This window comes from Alligator mississippiensis, chromosome 4 (assembly GCF_030867095.1).
Source record: "Alligator mississippiensis isolate rAllMis1 chromosome 4, rAllMis1, whole genome shotgun sequence".
In the NCBI taxonomy this organism is placed as follows: domain Eukaryota; kingdom Metazoa; phylum Chordata; order Crocodylia; family Alligatoridae; genus Alligator; species Alligator mississippiensis.
This window is the reverse complement of record NC_081827.1, coordinates 206,891,256-206,909,208: the sequence shown is the minus strand read 5'-3', so window position 1 is coordinate 206,909,208 and position 17,953 is coordinate 206,891,256. Positions and strand designations below refer to the sequence as shown.

Genomic DNA, 17,953 nt, shown 5'->3' with positions numbered 1-17,953 from the left:
AGACATTCTGACAAAGGAAGTAGTACAAATAGAGTAATTTAATCTATATGTAATCACAACATTACAGATACAAATAAAATATGCAAGGATTTTTTTTTTTACTAGATGATAAATGTATACATATTATTTCCTACTTACTTATCATCTTCTGCTTTGAATTTATTTTTTCAACTTGGACAGCAAATAATTCCCCTTCATAACCCATAAAATGTTTCAAATGGGGGTCTTTTTAAAGTATCTGTACCCAGGTTTTCAGTGGAACTAGTTTATACTAGCTGATTCAGGATGTTCTATCAAAGAAAAGCTGTTTGAGTAAATTCATCTAATACTTTAGAATATGCAGTGACAACTTTTAACATCTGATGATAATCTAAAAAAATGACTCTGATAGTTATAATAAAAAGGTGTTCATTAAAAAACACACACATTCTTACACAACACATCTGCTGACTGCTATTTAGTGGCAATAGGTTTACTCCTCTTAGAACTGCTGAACTAATAGTTCACTGGATTCCTGTTCAAGCATCATCAAAAGACAAAAGACCTGTAAACGGAATTCCATAGCACCAATGCCTGTGAAATCTCATTACATATGTAAGGGAGGAATGAATTTGGTCTACAAAATCTTAGTTATATCTAATAGGGCATGAACTGGAGTTAAAGAGGCGCTAAAATATCAAACACCTTGATGTTCAAATCCCACACTGATTTTGCAACACAGTAGGGCGCATCTATGTGGTGGAGTTGTGCCCCAGGGTGACTGTGAAGCCCTCTGGTGGCCATGTATCTCTTGCCCTGCTCAATTTCTATTTTAGCCCTCACTTATTTGCTCTCCTGCCATGTCTTGTTTTTACTAAAGGTTGCATCAGGGGATGCTGCCCATGGGCCTTAGAGTGAGCCTTAGTCCACTTGCAGTACCACTGGGTCTCTCCTGGGCCCCAACTGCTTTGATTCAACCATTAAGTTCAATTGACCCCCTTGGCTGGCCTTTGGCCCTGCAGGGCTCCTGTAGCTTGGAGGGCTACAGTGCATATCTGTACTTATCCTGGGCACCCACAGCCTTAAGGACTCTATGCATGGCTCCCTTTCCTCCCCTATACTACACCCAAAGCCTCATGGATGTTACTATGACAGCGTTCCCTCTGTTGAGGCTCCAGCCTCCTCAGCCTCTGCCCCTTTAATCTAGCTAGACCTTCTAGCCTGGGCCCCCTGTATTGGACCTGGCTCTGAGGCACTAGCACTCACTTGTCTTTTTCAATCACTGGGCACTTGGCCCCTGTCTGTGGGCCCCAGGCCCCTGTGGGGTTGTGCCACTCTGGTTCTGGGTCCCTGGCCCCAGTGTGGCTGCACTCCTCTGGTCCCTGTCTGCTCTATAGCCTTGCATTGCACTTTTCTCTGGGCTCAACAATAGCTCAGGCCTTAAACCTGCCCCTGGCAAGGCTCAAGGCTATCGTGTGCCTCTTGGGCACAAATGGGACCTTCGTGAACCTCCCCTTACATTACCAACTCAAACTGCCAATATAAACAGTAACATAAACCATAAGCCCCTGGGCTATAACAGAAACACAAACAACAGCAGAAGCAGCCCTCTTCCTCTTTAAGAGGGCAAGCTCTCATCATCTCCCAGTGCACCTTACCTATACACTAACCCCGCTCTAGTCCTGCATACCCTTCCCTGGGCACATGGACCCTCTGGTAGGCACCTCAAACCCTCTGGGGGTTAACTTAAAAGAAGGCCACTTGCCTGTAAACCCAGTCTTTCTCTTGTCTCTGTTACCAGGCCTGCAGAGTTGTCCAGCAACATCCAGGTCCTTTTAGGAGCCCTGCAGACAGGAGCTCCTCACTTCATAGTTGCTGGGGAGAGACTACCTGAGACCCATACAGGCTCTGGGCTTATATAGCTCCAGCCTGAGCCCTTTTCCAGTCAGGTGAATCCCTCATTAGCTCTCCCCTGACATTTGCAAGCAGCCTCTCAGGCTGCTTGTTCTCTTAAAGGGGGAGGTACATCCCAGTGTCCTGTGACAGCCTACACAGGATGCTATGTCGCCGTAGGGACAAGGTAGTCTCTACAGCAACATCAGGAGGCATGAACCATGACATCAATGCAACTGTGCAGTAGCAACAAGATGCTCATTGCTACTGCACAGTAGGGTCTGAAACAACCCGTGCGCTACTGGGATTGCACAGTAATGGCAGTTACTGTGCAGTCATTTAGTACTTGCTTTAGCAAAATACTAAAACAAAGTACTAAGTGACTGTGCAGTAACAACTGTGCAGTCAGGTGCACGTATAGATGTGCCCAGTTAGAAATAAACATACCCAGCATGGTCCCATCATAAATAATTTCTAAATAGCATGTAGAAGTCTAGGCCTTAGTTTTGTAAGAGACGCATGTTTATATTTAGAACCTGAGTATTGAATTAAATAAATCCCCAATCCAGGATTTAAGAGTTGTATGTCACAATCTGCACTAACTCACACAGGCACTTGATTACATCACTTTGGGGAACATTAAAAAGTCAGAGTCCATTCAGTTTTCTAGAATATAGGTGTTCTAAAAAAGCAAGTATAGAAGCCTGCCTGCCCAGTCTTCTGGGTTAAACCACATTTTCAAACAACATGAGCAGTATCCGATTAAAATCTTAATTCTAGCTAAGCAAAAACTTTGAACATAAAGCAAAAATAATTTATTAGTTTCAGTGTTGTGTCATATATTATAAGTGGGGCTGATCAAAAAGTGGAAGAATTCCACAAAGAACTTCTTTATTGTTTCTATATTCAGAACTATATCCTGAGTTTCAAAGAGAACAATTTTGGATAGGTTTAATTTTTCACAAAATATTATTATAAAGTTTATTTCCCTTTTTCCTTTTTTTGTGCCACAACAGAACTTTGGGGTTAAGATCCTTTATTTTTTATAAGTGTAAGGATCTAACATGGTGTTGCTAACTCATGCATTACTTCTGGGAGAAATTTTTCACTTATTTTCTCATTACTGTACTACCATTATGTACAAAATAAAATAAACAACCCCTCCACACCAAATGACTGCCACTTTCTGAGATGCAATTAAAATGTTGCCATGTAAGATTCTGTCTTAAATAGTTTGAACACGAGTATACAAAAGTTCTTAGCTTTGCCTTTATCTAATTCAGACTATTCATAGTGCATTCCAAACTCCCAAGTTGTATAAAGAACACAAATATATGTGAAGCTGTGCATGCATATTTCCATTGTGTCAACTAATTGAAATAAATGGGAAATAGACAATTAAACGGTCGCACAGTGTGTAAGCTCATTAGATAATAGCTAAAAGCCCCGTACTGTAGAAAATTCCAGAGTGTGTTATTCTACTAATACATTTGTCAATCGCTTTAATTAATAAAATTAAAGAACAGAAAGAAAGAAGAACTGCTGAAGAACTGTGTATACAGGATATGACAAAGACAAGTGCTATTTAACCACTATAATTCTGTGACTGACTGGACCTCTGCCCTGATAGTTTTACATTTCTCATCTTCTCTAGAAGATTTGGCATTAAATGTTTAGGTTTCTCAGACTTCACTGGTTCTTTGACTGTATTCCTGTTCATACAGTAAATGTATGAATCATAAACAATTTTAAGTGTCAAGATGATTATAATGAACATTTCAAAGACTGAGTATCAATATTTTGTAAAACCCTTTGATGGCAGTATCTGGTAGCTAAAACTAAACAATTACTTGTAAGTGTTAAATACCTAATATCAAGCAAAAAAGTTGATCTGATCAAATAAAAAGGATGGTTATTAAGAACCATGACAAAATTTTTGGTTATGTATAATTTGAGAAGGTTCAATTAATCAATGAAAATGATACTTATTGGAAATTTATCCCTTCTTCTTGTGGGTGGCCGAGCTTGGGATCCGGGAAGGAGTCGGCTGGGTTGTAGCCACAAACCCGGCACGTACAGATGGGTACTTGCGACCGCTGGAGTAGAATTAGGCACAAACGCGTACTGTTTCAAACAAAGATGGCTTTACTTACACTGTCACGATGTACAGCGTAGGAAGAAAGTTACAGACTTCAAACTTCTGTTCCAATCAAACCAAGGAGCTCTTATAAGATGAGATATCTTTAAACTCGAGCATGCAGGAAACGGGGGTACGTCGGGGTGTTGTCGACGGGGAGTCGTAGCGGGTGATCAGACCTCCAGGTTCCACTCCGAGACAAGCACGGAGTTCTCCAACCTGGGCGGAAACGACTCCAACCCTTTATATGGCTAGCGAGCCAATTGCCAGCTGCCACGTAGGAATAATTTGAACCCAGCCAATCAGAGTATGCACATTTGCATATGAACGGCGGGAACTTTTTCCACGCCGGGGCTCTTCACCATGCCGAGAATTCCCCTGTCTCACCGTGCCTTGTGCTAGAAAGTTCCACTGTACCGAGGCACTCAACTAATCAGTTCTGATACTTCTATGGATTGCATCCTATTCAACACCTATCTGCAAAGGAATTTTTATTTGTAAGTATTTACCAATACTTGAGGTGAAATATTTGCCCATGTCCAAAATGTAATAGACTTTTTTTTTATTCACTATTACTAATGGTATTTGATTGGTTACTTAGGTCATATGACTGTTTCTGCTTCCTGATTTGACAGAAAACTTTTAAACAAGAGAATATAATGGATACTGAATGACAAACAACATTTACTCCACCTGCAAATACTTTCAGATTTGGACAGACATCACATTTGAAGTATTTCAAATGCCTTTGACATGTTTCAAAGGAGGAGCTGGACAAAGGTACATGGCCTTTGAAAACCTCTGGAAATGGCCAAAGTGCTTCAAAGTGACCCTGTTGAAATGAGGTACTATTTAGAATTGTTTCAAAGTAAAGCTCTTCTTACCTATTGATGCTCTATAGCCGGGGTCAGCAACCCCTGGCACGCATGCTGAGCATGGCATGCAAGGCCATTTTGCTCAGCATGCCACCACCAGCCCAGGCTCTAAGCAGCTGCTGTCAGCCACAGAGCCCAGGCTGCTCCCAGCAGGCGGCTGGGAGGCTGCAAGCCCTCCTGCAAACAGACCAGGGTCCATGGGCTGGCTGAAGCTGGGAGGCTGCAAACAGCTGCTCTGGGTTTTGGCATGTCAGCACTCTGGCACCTTCCAAGGTAGACATTGTGTTTTTTTCAGCACTCCGGCCAAAAAATGTTGCCTACTCCTGCTCTATAGAGTGCAACAGGAAATCTCCAGATCATCCCACAATTCCCCTCTATTCCACCATGGAGGGAACAGCAGGAAGAGCGAGGCAAACTGTCAGTGAGTGCTGTCCCGTGTGCTCCACCTCTGCTTTCCCACACTGGCCCCTAGCAAAACCAAGAGGCCTCATGCTCCCCCTCATAAACTGGGAAGCCACATGCTGTAGTCAAGACACTAGAGACCCAACACTCCCAACTACACCAAAGCTGGGTGGCCAGAAACCCTATACCATGGTTGTGGCCAAAGCTGGGATCCTGCTCCCATTCTCTGCATACCTCCCAATTCTGGTGGCAAAGAGGGGTGGGAGTTCTCCAGTCTCCTAGGTCCAGGTGGGTCAGAGGGTGCTCCAGAAGAGCTGGGGTGGAGTAGACAGAAGAGTGCTCACTGATGCGGTCTCCACCACATGTAAAAAGGGTCTGTAAAGCTTTATAGACAGTCCACTACACCCCACCCCCAGTGGGCAGGTGGGAACACAGCCACAGGTTATCCTTGCTCTTTGCAGTGCCCCCAGCTGGACAGTGTGCCTCTGTATGCAGCTACAGTGATTCTGAAGTGTTTCAGCTCGGGGGTGTGACAAGGGGCTGCATGACCATCTGCGGCTGAAACACTACATTTTTTAAGCATGTTAACATGTAGCTGCACTCTGAAACACTTCAGTTGTTACATTTGTCTATACCCTTCCAAAAAAAAAAAAAAATCACAGAACTTCAGATACTCTTGGTTTATTCTATTTTACATAGTGTCCTTACCCTACCCACACACAAAGTCTCAAAGGAGATTTTGTAGCTTAAAGCTCATAAAAAAGGTAATTCAATTTTGTGCTGGGCAAGCCGCTAGAGACTGCATCTGGAGATTTTTTTTTCCTGACTTCTATTGCATTTGATTTAGCTTAATACATTGAGCTAAATGTCATTGCCAATGGAAAAGTCATCTTTATGTTCTTGTTTACATGTATTATAATAAATTTCTGGTAATGTGCATAAGATTTCTTACGGTTCCCATTATTCGGATTCAGTACAATATTTACTGTAATCTAAATATAATAGGATTTCTTGATGTTGAAAACTGCAGTTTATAATATTCAACTTGATTTTGGCTTGCTAGTGTTTGGGATTAACATGTTTCATATTTCTAGAGTTTAGAATTATTTCCCAGGTAGAACATAAGATCCTAATTACTTCTGAATATTTGAAAAACTGCATTAAATAATGCATTTCTTGCACATCCAAAGCTCCCACTGAATTCAGTGGAGATGAGACAGTTGCATAGGCCATGAAAAACAGGGCTGAATTCTTTATGTGTTTTTTTTAAACTTTACTACTCATGCTACTCAGATTTCACTGTATATAACATATTAAATTACAACGTATGTATACCTTATTATGTTACCTCACATATGCTTTAGACATAACCTTCACATTAGACGGGCAGCACATGATTGCTAATATTAAAAGGAGCAAATATCTTATCTAGTTTCATATTTCCTCTGGCTTATGGTCCAAGTTTCAATTTATAAAGTAAGCAGTAACATCACAAAATGTGAATGGTACTTTACAAGCCAATACCACAATCACCTTGTGCAACTCAAGAAATTCAAAACCTTAAATATATGACTATCACCCAAGACGGTGACTATTTACTTCAAGTTCCTTAAAAATGTCTTACATATCACCAACATATCAACACTTTAAAATTGTACAGATGTTCAAATAAAAATGTTCATTATCTCCTTGTTTCTGAAATGTCACTGAATAATACTCTGCTTTTAAAAACACGCTATTCCCTAACTGATCTCAGTTCTGTGATTCAGCTACCATCTTCCCACCTCAAACCAAATGTTTGCTTAACTTTATCATATCATTTCTATGATAGCATCCAGCAATGAACAACAAACAATAAAAAGTAGCTGGAATGTCTACTTCACATTTACAAAATACTTGCTTACTTTAGCAGTTGTTCCAAAAACAAACTTGTCATAGCCCATTAGAACAAATAAAATCCGTGAAAATCCTCTGTCTTGCTCTCAGTTACTGAAGCCCAAAGCAATTTTTTATTTGACTTGATGGTAATACATAACATTGGGGAGAATGGTAGGGAAGGTTGGGGACAGGACTAAGATTTGATTGCCAGAAAAAAACACAATGGCAAGTGAATGTATTTTATATTGTGTAACTATTATTTTGATTTATTACCTCAGCAAAGGTTGCACATATTTTCATTTTTGGCATTTGCTATCCTACAGATCACGAGAGGCCTAGATCGTGGTGCTCAACCTCTTGGCCTTGCAGACAAGGTGAGTAGCCTGGAGCCAGTCCACAGGCTGGATAGAGCCCAGAATGACAGGAAAAAACCCTGGGGCCTGGCACCACCCCTTCCTACCAGGATTGGGCCTTGAGGGCTCTGGCACTGCCTCCTTATATCCCTGCATGCTGAGATTGGCCCTTTGAGTGGTCTGACACCACCCTTTCCTGTTATGGTTGAGCCCCATTGGCCCTCGTACCACCCCCTCTCACCCCTACATGCTAGGTTTGGGCCCCAGTGCCACCCCTGAGCCCCAGGATTGGGCCTGCACCAGCCTCTCCCACCCCCAAGTGCCAGGATTGGGTGGTGTGGGCCCAGAACCATTCTCTCTCACTTTTCCACGCTGGCATTGGACCCTTGCACTGCACACTGTTCCTACCTGACCCTACATGCTGGGATTGGGTGTCTGATTTAGAACACAGGGCCTGGGGCTCCCTATGGATCCAAAAATTTGGCAGCAGAGAAGTGAAGCCACCACTCTCCTACCACCTAATTTCTGGACCCATAGGAAGCCTCATGGGCTAGCTGACATGGCACTGTAGGCCACATCTGGCCTGTGGCCCAGGGGCTGAGCACCCCCCCTCTTCCAGGTGTTTACACACTGACTACCATTTCTGAACTATAAGGAGGCCAGTTATATCTTTAGCCAGGTACAGACATTCAAAAAGCCCAAGGCAGAAGTGATCTAAGTAACACACTGTACTCTAAGCATCCTAGGTTAGACGGAGAGTGAGAAGAACATACATTTGCCTGGGGGGGGGCGGGGGGGGGATGAAAACTGCCAGCATTGGCCGAGACCAGCAGGTTGGGAGCACTCCTGCATGCCTCCCAGCAGTCTCCTCAGCTGCTGGACACTGCCAAGTTCAGCCAAGTGGCTGGGCTACCCCTAACTGGCTGCAGGGCATGGCTGAGCACCTCTTCTCCCCACCTCCCCTGGCAGTCAGCCACAGGCATGATAGCTGCTGGCACACAGTGGAGGCAATCCTGCTGGGCCATGACCGGCACCCTGGTCCTGCTCCCTGGGGCTAAACCAGTTCACAGAAGCATGGGAGTCCCTGGGTAGGTGTGAGGAAGCCCATCCAAGGACCCCCATGACTCTGCAAGCTGGCACAATTCCAGGTAGCAGGAGCACAGTGGGGCAGCTCTCCCAGCCACTCCCACCAGCAGTGTCAGCCATTGCACTGACAGCTCTGTGACAGCATGGGGGCAGGGATGGCCAGGGGCTTGGCCAGAATGAAGATCAGCTGCCAGCGCACCTCCTGTGAGGGGAGGGTATCAGGGGACCGCAAAGCAGGCTGGAATGCTGGAGGACAGTGACCTACGTTGTGTTGGGAAGGGTCTGGTAGAGAAGTTCGACAGACCAGTCTAAACTAAATCACTTAAGTCTAATGCCACATCAGTCCATATCTATCTTAGACTGGGTTCCACCATTTTAAACCAGTCTACATGTGCTGAACTTCTCTCTGGTTATGGGTGTAGACCAGTTTCTAATCACTTATACTGATAGAAGTATAACATCTGTATCTGGAATTTACTGGTCATGTCACACATCTTACCTTAAGTCTCACCAGGAGTTGTTCATGATCTTGTAGCAGTTTTTTGGTCTCATCTTGACTGCTGCCAATTTCTAATAGATTTGGTTCTGCCTCAGCCAGTTGAAGTTGCACCCATTTTCCAGACTATAATGAAAACATAAACAAACACCCATTGAACACCATCCAGAAAACATGAATCTTGTTTACTTTCTTCTCCAAAAAAAAAATGCCAATTAATATGTCCTGATCCTTCAATTTGACTAGCCCAGACAAACCCCTGCATACACATGGAGATCCCATGAAGTCACATGAGCCCAATGATCCACTCACATGAATCCAGTTGCAGGATTAGGGCCTCCAGGATATAAAATCCAGTGAGTACAAACTTTAGCAACGAGATGCCAAGAACATTTGATAAGCATGTTTCATCTGAAGCAATGCCAAGATCCCAAATTCTTGCCTTCCCTAATCACTATCCATGTTGTAACTGCAATCAATGAATAGAAAATTATACCTGGAACTAAAAAAGTTGTATCCCTGTATCATGCTGGGGACCATCAATGGTATGTATATTTTTAGCTGGACCTTGTATAGGTAACTGGCTGCATGTGTACTGCCAAATAATGTCCTAACTTTCTCACAGAAGAAACAAATTCAGGCAGACATAATCAAACTGTCCTCTTGACCAGAGTTCCATCAGAGCCAGGCCCTTCAGCACTGCATTTTCTAACACACCTTTGGGAAGGGGAGGTTGTTTTTCTTTTGGTTTCATTTTTCTTTAAAGCACCTAAAAGCTCTGATAATGCTGGGAGAGAAAATTACTAAAGGAACATGAAACTTTTATAATAATTGGCCTGATCCTTCAAATATACACTCAGGCAAGTATGGCTCCCTAGCCAAAAATAATTAGTATTTGTTATATTCATTTGCTCAAGGCACAGAATCATTACACCTAACACAACAGTGGTTCTAATTGAGGTATGAACTTCAATCACTAGATTAAAAGTCTACTGCATACTGAGTAAGGTCCTGTGGTGTTTTTGATGCAACTACCAGTGAAATTAAGGACTTAATCATAAATCCTGTCTACACAACACAGAAAACAGAAACAGGGCTGTGTCATCATACAGTATCATAAAGGCTGGAAAGGACCACAAGAGCTCATTTGTCCAACCGGGAACCAAACACCTGAAACCTTGTTATTAACACCATGTTATTAGTGCCATGCACTAACCAACCTGAAGAGAGCCTCTAAATCTGGGTGATGGGAAACCTTCAGAACAGGTTAGGAGATGCAACTCCATATCAACTACTCCAGCCTCAGGTCACCAAAGCACCTGTACCTTTACTATGTATGGGGCAATATGCCAGATGAATAGCATGGTAACAAACCCAATGACCTATGTTCACCCCCTCCAAATCCATATTACATAGCAAAGCCAAAGAGAACATGGGATCCAGGGTATGCAGGAGTACCACAGGATTCCCTATCTGGCAACAAAATCAGACCACAACTACAGAAAACCTACAGCTTGACTACTAAGGAGATGCAAGAATTTTCTCTTGACCAGAGAAACTCCTTTCGTCATTTTGAATGACAATCCAGAACCTCATTAATTTTAATACACATGTTGTCTCTGTCCTCAGTCTGAATTAGTTATCACATTCTAATACATTAGGCTAGATTTTTTTAAGGTGCCTGATGAAGTGAGGTGGCCAACTGCCATCAAAGTCCAAATACAGCTAGGTGCCTAACTGTTAGGCAGCATCCAGAACTGTAAACAAGCTGCCTCAGCTGAAACTAGCATCTCTAGCAATCCTTCAGATACACAAGACCCCTTGTCAAAAATGTGTGACAAATGGCCATGGATGATTTTTTTTTAAAGGATCAAGATGACATTTTAAGTGTTTTTTCTTCACCTAACACTGAACTAAACCACTGATAATAGAAATGATTTTTTGTGTACTTGTTACCGCTAAAATTGTACAACAAAAAATTAGTAAGTATTTTAGAGGAAAGACTGTAAATAGAGTTGAGATTCTAAAAAGTAGTATGCTTATGTTTCTTATTATTTAATTTCCTAGATGTACATGCCATTTTTTCAAAAGAGGGAGTCATGTTCTTTGCAGCAACAAATTTACATATTTTGGCTGAAACAATATAAAAAAGAAAAGTAATATACAGTAATCAATATTAACTTAAAAGAAGGCTTCTTAGATAGGTTTATTAGGTAACAGTGAATTAAATGTACTTGCCTTGTCATTTTTGCATGCTGTATAGCTTCTGTTCTGTGCAGAACATTGCAAAGATATCTTATTATGAGCTTGAAGCAGCACAAAACTGCAGAGCTAAGAGCATAAGTGTTAGCAAATGTTGTCTTACCTTAAGTATACCTATAACAATTCTGGAATTCCCAGCCTGAACAGCAACTGAACTGACTGTTGTGGTAGAAATCTGTTCACCAGAACTGGCTTCACTCGACATGGTGCTTCAGAACTGGATTTCATACATTAAAGCAGCCTCAACAAACTCATTTGAGTCCACTGGTCATTTAAAAAAGCAGCAAACAGGGTTACTTGGAATCATTCAGTGGAACAGCTCAGCTAACACTGATTACTCTGCCAAAAGGAAAGAGCAGGAGGTTAAAAATAGACAATCCCATTGAGTTTATCATTCCTGAGAGTGATTTGACACACCCCTAGTTTGGTAGCATTAAGTTGCCTGTTCTTTTTTGTCACTATCTGAAGTGTAAAGAGCTGCCTCAGTGAATATCACCTGACTCTGGATAAGAAAATGGAAAGAAACTGAAATAGCTAGAATCATTTTCCCTACTAGTGCTGTGCAGAAAGATCAATACTATAGGGCTTCAAAACAAACAAGCACCTTATACAACTTTTTGTTACTTTTATTATGTTAATTACTGCATGTTTGCTGAGTTATGTGTGTGTGTATCTATGTGCGTGTATAACACATGTATCAATTATTTAGATATATATAATCTCAGGATGCACACTGCCTCAGAAAATAAAATACAAGCAGAACACTGTGAATTAGACAACAGCATATTTAATACCTAAAAGGTTTAAAGTTACAGTTAATATAACAATCAAGGAAGAAATCCAAAAAATTCTGTGTGAGTTTTTGATAATTTTATCACTTAATACTATTAGGACTTTTTATTCACTAGTCAGTTGCACTGCAAATTGTTCCCCCATTCTATTTCTTTGCTCTAATTTAGCTTAACCTTATTTAGTAATACGCTTTTAAGGAGATTTATGTCGTAAATCATAAAAGGCTGAGCTATATTTTAGCTTTTATTCAGTGCAGAGAATCACAAGTAGCTTTAAATTGTGGCACAGGGTCAGTACATTAATTCTGCTAAAAACTCAGAGCATACCACAAGTAGCCTGTGGTATTAGACAGCAGCTGTTTGATCCCTGATGATACAACAGCTGAGAAAGTGACACTGGTGTTTGGGTCAAAGGTTATTCAGACAAGACAAACACATCAGGGAATCACAGACCCAATGAGCTTTACAAGCATCTGCTTTCATATTTCTTTAAAAATATGTAGTAGTTTGGATAACTTTGGAAGCAAACCCAGACTCAGAATCTTATGGTCTATGTCTAAGAGAACTATGAGTATTAAGTTATGAAGTCATCAAGTATCCAACATTTAAACAAACAAACAAACAAAACCTTGGACCAATACTCTTCAATATCTTCATCAGTGACTTAGACGAGGGAGTGAAGCGTACTCTGTCCAAGTTTGCGGATGACACAAAACTGTGGGGAGAAGTGGACACGCCGGAGGGCAGGGAACAGCTGCAGGCAGACCTGGACAGGTTGGACAAGTGGGCAGAAAACAACAGAATGCAATTCAACAAGGAGAAATGCAAAGTGCTGCACCTAGGGAGGAAAAATGTCCAGCACACCTACAGCCTAGGAAATGACCTGCTGGGTGGAACGGAAGTGGAAAGGGATCTTGGAGTCCTAGTGGACTCCAAGATGAACATGAGTCGGCAGTGTGACGAAGCCATCAGAAAAGCTAATGGCACTTTATCGTGCATCAGCAGATGCATGACGAACAGATCCAAGGAGGTGATACTTCCCCTCTATTGGGTGCTGGTCAGACCGCAGTTGGAATACTGCATGCAGTTTTGGGTGCCGCACTTCAAGAGGGATGTGGATAATCTGGAGAGGGTCCACAGAAGGGCCACTAATATGGTTAAGGGCTTGCAGGCCAAGCCCTATGAGGAGAGACTGGGGCACCTGGACCTCTTCAGCCTCCGCAAGAGAAGGTTGAGAGGCGACCTTGTGGCTGCCTATAAGTTCATCACGGGGGCACAGAAGGGAATTGGTGAGGTTTTATTCACCAAGGCGCCCCCAGGGGTTACAAGAAATAATGGCCACAAGCTAGCAGAGAGCAGATTTAGATTGGACATTAGGAAGAACTTCTTCACAGTTCGAGTGGCCAAGGTCTGGAACGGGCTCCCAAGGGAGGTGGTGCTCTCCCCTACCCTGGGGGTCTTCAAGAGGAGGTTGGATATGCATCTAGCTGGGGTCATCTAGACCCAGCACTCTTTCCTGCCTATGCAGGGAGTTGGACTCGATGATCTATTGAGGTCCCTTCTGACCCTAGCATCTATGAATCTCTGAAAACACTGCACCCACACCCACATAAATGACATTTATATTTAACCAAAATTATGGCTACTCAAATGTTAGTCATAAATATTTTGAGGTTCTCTGATCATAAGGTGTGCATCCAGCCAGATTCCCTACACATAGATACTCACTAAAACCACTGCACATCATAAAATAATTAAAATCCTAAAATACCTAAAAAATTCATTGATAGCATTCCAGCAACATGGTGCAATAATGACTCTCTCATAAACTAGTGAACAATAGCTTATGAAGATGATGACTAACAACAAGCATTAACAGACCAGTCAGAAGTGAAGCCAACATGTGGAAGAAAATTATGAAATATTTCATACTGGAGAAAGATGAGGGCAGAACTCTGCAGAATCTGACCTGACACATTGAAAGTTGGCTCCCTGTGCCAAAACACTTGAACAAACATTTTGGGTACTTGTAATTATGTGCTAACTGGGCTCAGGAAGGCATAGCTGACATTTTTTTAAAAGAATATCCATGCCCCAAAGCAAAACAAAGCACAAAGTAGCAACTGCTAATGAGGTCAGTAAATATCAAATATTTTCCTTCAAGACCCCTTGAAATACCTTACAGAAACCCTTCAAAGTAAAACAAACATTCCACACAGAGATTTATGAGGCTCACAATATGGGGGAAAAGATCTACAAAGCTTCAGAGGTAAAATTGATGCTTGTGAAATAGGTGTGGCAGGAAAAAAAATTGGAATTGAAAGACCAGAAACAGAACATAAAGGTCAGAGACTGATAAAAAGCCTTACAATTAAAAATTGATCATAACAGAATTTGGATCAACTAGAATATTGAAACATTGTACCTATCAGAATTAGCAACTTTGCTTACTAGAACACATCATGAACCTGGGATTGAGTACCTCCTGTACTTGACAGGTCCAAGTGCAGAAGCTAGCCTACAAGAGTTGCCTTGACTTTTGGAAAATTTATTGAATTGCTGGCTGGTGAGGGGAATACCACTGATTTGACATATAGTCTAGTTTATAGAATAGAGTAGGAAATTGTTTTATTTACCAGGCCTGTAAAGCAAAGAAAAATACTAGAGATGCTTTTCTTTTCTGGAAAAAATCTCTCTTATATTTGGGGTCAGGACAACACACCATTGCTCTTGGGTACCAATATATGTGGTCCATCAAGGTTAATTAAGGAACTAAGTTAATCTTTATCGCTGATAACTGGAAAAAATAGAAAAGTACTGCCTAAGGAGTAACTATAGCCAAGCCCAACAGTAGCTAAGCCCTATGTCCCAAGGTCATTCTGAGGAGTTAAGGATAAATGCAGATGGAGGACTGATTTGTTGCAGCTATATGCCTGTGTGGGGGAGACACAAGCAGGTAAAACACTTCATAATCACAGAGAGAAAATAGCAATGTAGTATCAGACACAGAAGAGCAAAACAGCTTTTTTCTAAACTGAGAAAAAACAAACTCCAAAACAAACTGTAAGCACTTTTGGAACTGTGAAAAAGGAACTGTCTTCTGATATTTGATTCCTACAGTATTTGGGGGAACGTACCTTTATTGTAAGTAAAAAGGATTAAAGACTCCATCAAAGATTCCATTAATTTCCCTTTCTAATGGGACCCACCCCTCCCTCACCCCTTTCCCCCAAAAACCTGAATGCAGACTATCTACCTGGGTTAAAAGGACTATCAATATTTTCCTTACCTGTTGCTGTATGAAAGACCACTCACAAACAACAGGGGCAATTGTGATACTTCCTGACTATAGGGAAACAGTGAAATGTAGTGTATTTTCAAATGGACAAAGCGGGCAAATTGAATAAAAGAGAAAATGAGTAATCTTAGGAATTAAATTAAACAAGGCCAGGTAAAAAGTGTTTAGAGAAACATGTGATTAAGTTCTTAGGCTTAAACATGGGGAATACACTACCAACATCTCCTTTTTATATAGCAAAAGATTCCTTACTCCATCACAAGCCATTTGGAGATTAAAAGGGCAAAACCACCTTCAGTTGCTGGATGTGGACTAACCTAACATTTGAAACAAGTCAAAGGGGTAGTGTACGGGCCTCACCACTGACAAGCACGTGAACAAGCATGACAAAAATGTACCTGGAGGAAGCAGTTATCATTTTGTACCATTTCCTTCCATCTTACATTTGCACAGGTAGGTTGGTGTTCCAATATCTGAAAATACAGTATTTCCCCTCCTTCACACTCTCTAAACATCCTACCTACTACTGCCTGCTCTTGTCTCCCCACATCCTGGCTGCTGCTGCCACCCTCCACTCCCCAGAGTACTTGAATCAGCAGCATGGTCACTGGGTGCTCTGGGCTCCCTACTCCCCAGATTCAGGGAGATCCAGGTGCCCCTGGATGCTGACAGAACTGGAAGACTCTCTGGAACTGGGATACTCTGTGGTAGATGGTGAGTGAAGTCTCAGTCTCCAAGAGACACATGCTACAGAATTGCAATGATAGTCCACTCCACACTACCCTCACAGGGTTGGTGGGGAGGGAGGGGGGCAGATTCTTAGATCACTTGTACCTCCTAGCTGGAACGTGTGCCCACTGTGTGCAACCATAGTGATGCTGAAGCACTCTAGCCAGAATATGTGACAGGGGACCATATATCTATCTGCTACTGAAACCCTCCATTTCTTAAATGTTTCAAACCCCATTACATTTTGAAATGTTTGAATACTACATGTCTATCTTCTATGAAAGATGTTTGGCTGTTCTCACTGGGTTGGGCAAAGTGCATGCAGCACCACAAACTCAAAAGCATAGGGTCTGTTGGCTAGATTGACTAAAGGTCAATGGTTTATTTAAGGGACAAAAGGGAGAGAGAGCATGAGCAATTGAGCCATTGGATCTTCTACACTTAGGCTAGGGACAGAAGTTGCACATAAACTGGTTAAGTTACAAGAAACTGGTTTAAACCTGTAACAGAATAGAAGTTCAGTGCACATAAACCAGTTTCAAAATGCCTGAAACTGGTTTAAAATGAACCTGGCTGTATATAGTATCAAATTTAACTGATTTAGGTCAAACCAGTTTATGAAATGTCGGTCTCAGACCCCTTCCTGGTTCAAGTTAAATCACAATCTCCCAGCGTCCCAGCATGATTTACAGCCCTGGGCTAGGCTGTGCTGTCTGCTCTAGCAGAGAAGGGTTGGGGGGCGGGGGGAGGCAGGAGCTGCCCCTCCCACCAGGCAAACCCAGGGACCAGGGAGTGGGGTTTAAACTTCTTTTCCCCCAAGTACAGAGCTGCCCTGCCATGCCCTGCCCTGCTGAAAATGTATGGCTCACTGGAAGTGTGGACTATAAATCCTGGAGGCACCTGGAAGCAGGAAAAGGAAGTGATGAGCAACCCTGCAGAGTACTGCTCTTGTAATTCTGGACTGCAAATCCCAGAGACCTCAGAGGCATCAGGAAGAGGAAGTGGACACACAGCCCATGCTGGCTACATGCCAGAGAGCCATGCTCTAGCACCGCCTGGCTTCTGGCCTGAGTCACTGCCGTTATGTGGCTGCATTTCTTGAATCAAAAGTGAATGTGTCTCCAGTTGTTTCTCTGTTTAATCTTTGCAGTTTAGATTAACCTGAGTCGATTCAGCCTTGACATTTTTGATGGTCTGTATTTAGCTTTAGAGATGGGAATATAAATCTATCGGGGTGTCATATCCAGATTAGGCACTGCAAAGAGACATCAGAGTACCACGTCTTGGTTACAAGCAGGCACTGGCCCCAGGTGGGGCTGGGCTCAGGACCCTCAGAGGGACTGAAGGGTCACTGTGAGGATGGTCTGGAAATTACATCAAAATTACAACACAGAGCCCAGGTATCAAGGGAGAGCACATCAGGAGGTAGGTAATAAGAAGAGAGCAAATGTGGATATTCATCCCTGGCACAGACTTCTCTTTGGTAGAAGACAAGATGTCTGGATTAGAGTGGCGACTACTTTGGCAAAGTTCTCCCCCTTCCTCCCCTCACCAGAATCGCCAAAGCTGAACACAGTAGAAATCAGCCTGGTAGCAACAGCAACCAGAGGCAAGAGGAAGGCAGGAACCCAGGATGCTTCCCCCTCACTAAAGCTGAGGGGTAGGTGGCTGGACTGTAACAAGTGGCTGTTTCTGGGAGAACGGAATATGCTTTGCCTCTTAACAGAGACAAAGGGCAGAGTCAGGGCCTTCTCAATGCTGGGAATCACTGACA

The 17,953-nt window shown here is 42.4% G+C and overlaps 1 protein-coding gene across 1 annotated transcript in view; it reads right to left on the bottom strand.

Annotated features, from left to right (window-relative positions):
- Nucleotides 1–11,671, bottom strand: part of CCDC141 (coiled-coil domain containing 141) — a 178,219-nt gene extending 166,548 nt beyond the window's left edge. The window contains exons 1-2 of the mRNA XM_059727244.1: nucleotides 11,465–11,671; nucleotides 9,103–9,225 (exon numbers count right to left, since the gene is read on the bottom strand). Coding sequence (XP_059583227.1) covers nucleotides 9,103–9,225; nucleotides 11,465–11,566 — 225 coding nt within the window. The 5' untranslated portion in view covers nucleotides 11,567–11,671. The remainder of the gene's footprint in view (nucleotides 1–9,102; nucleotides 9,226–11,464) is intronic.
- Nucleotides 11,672–17,953: the final 6,282 nt, after the last annotated feature.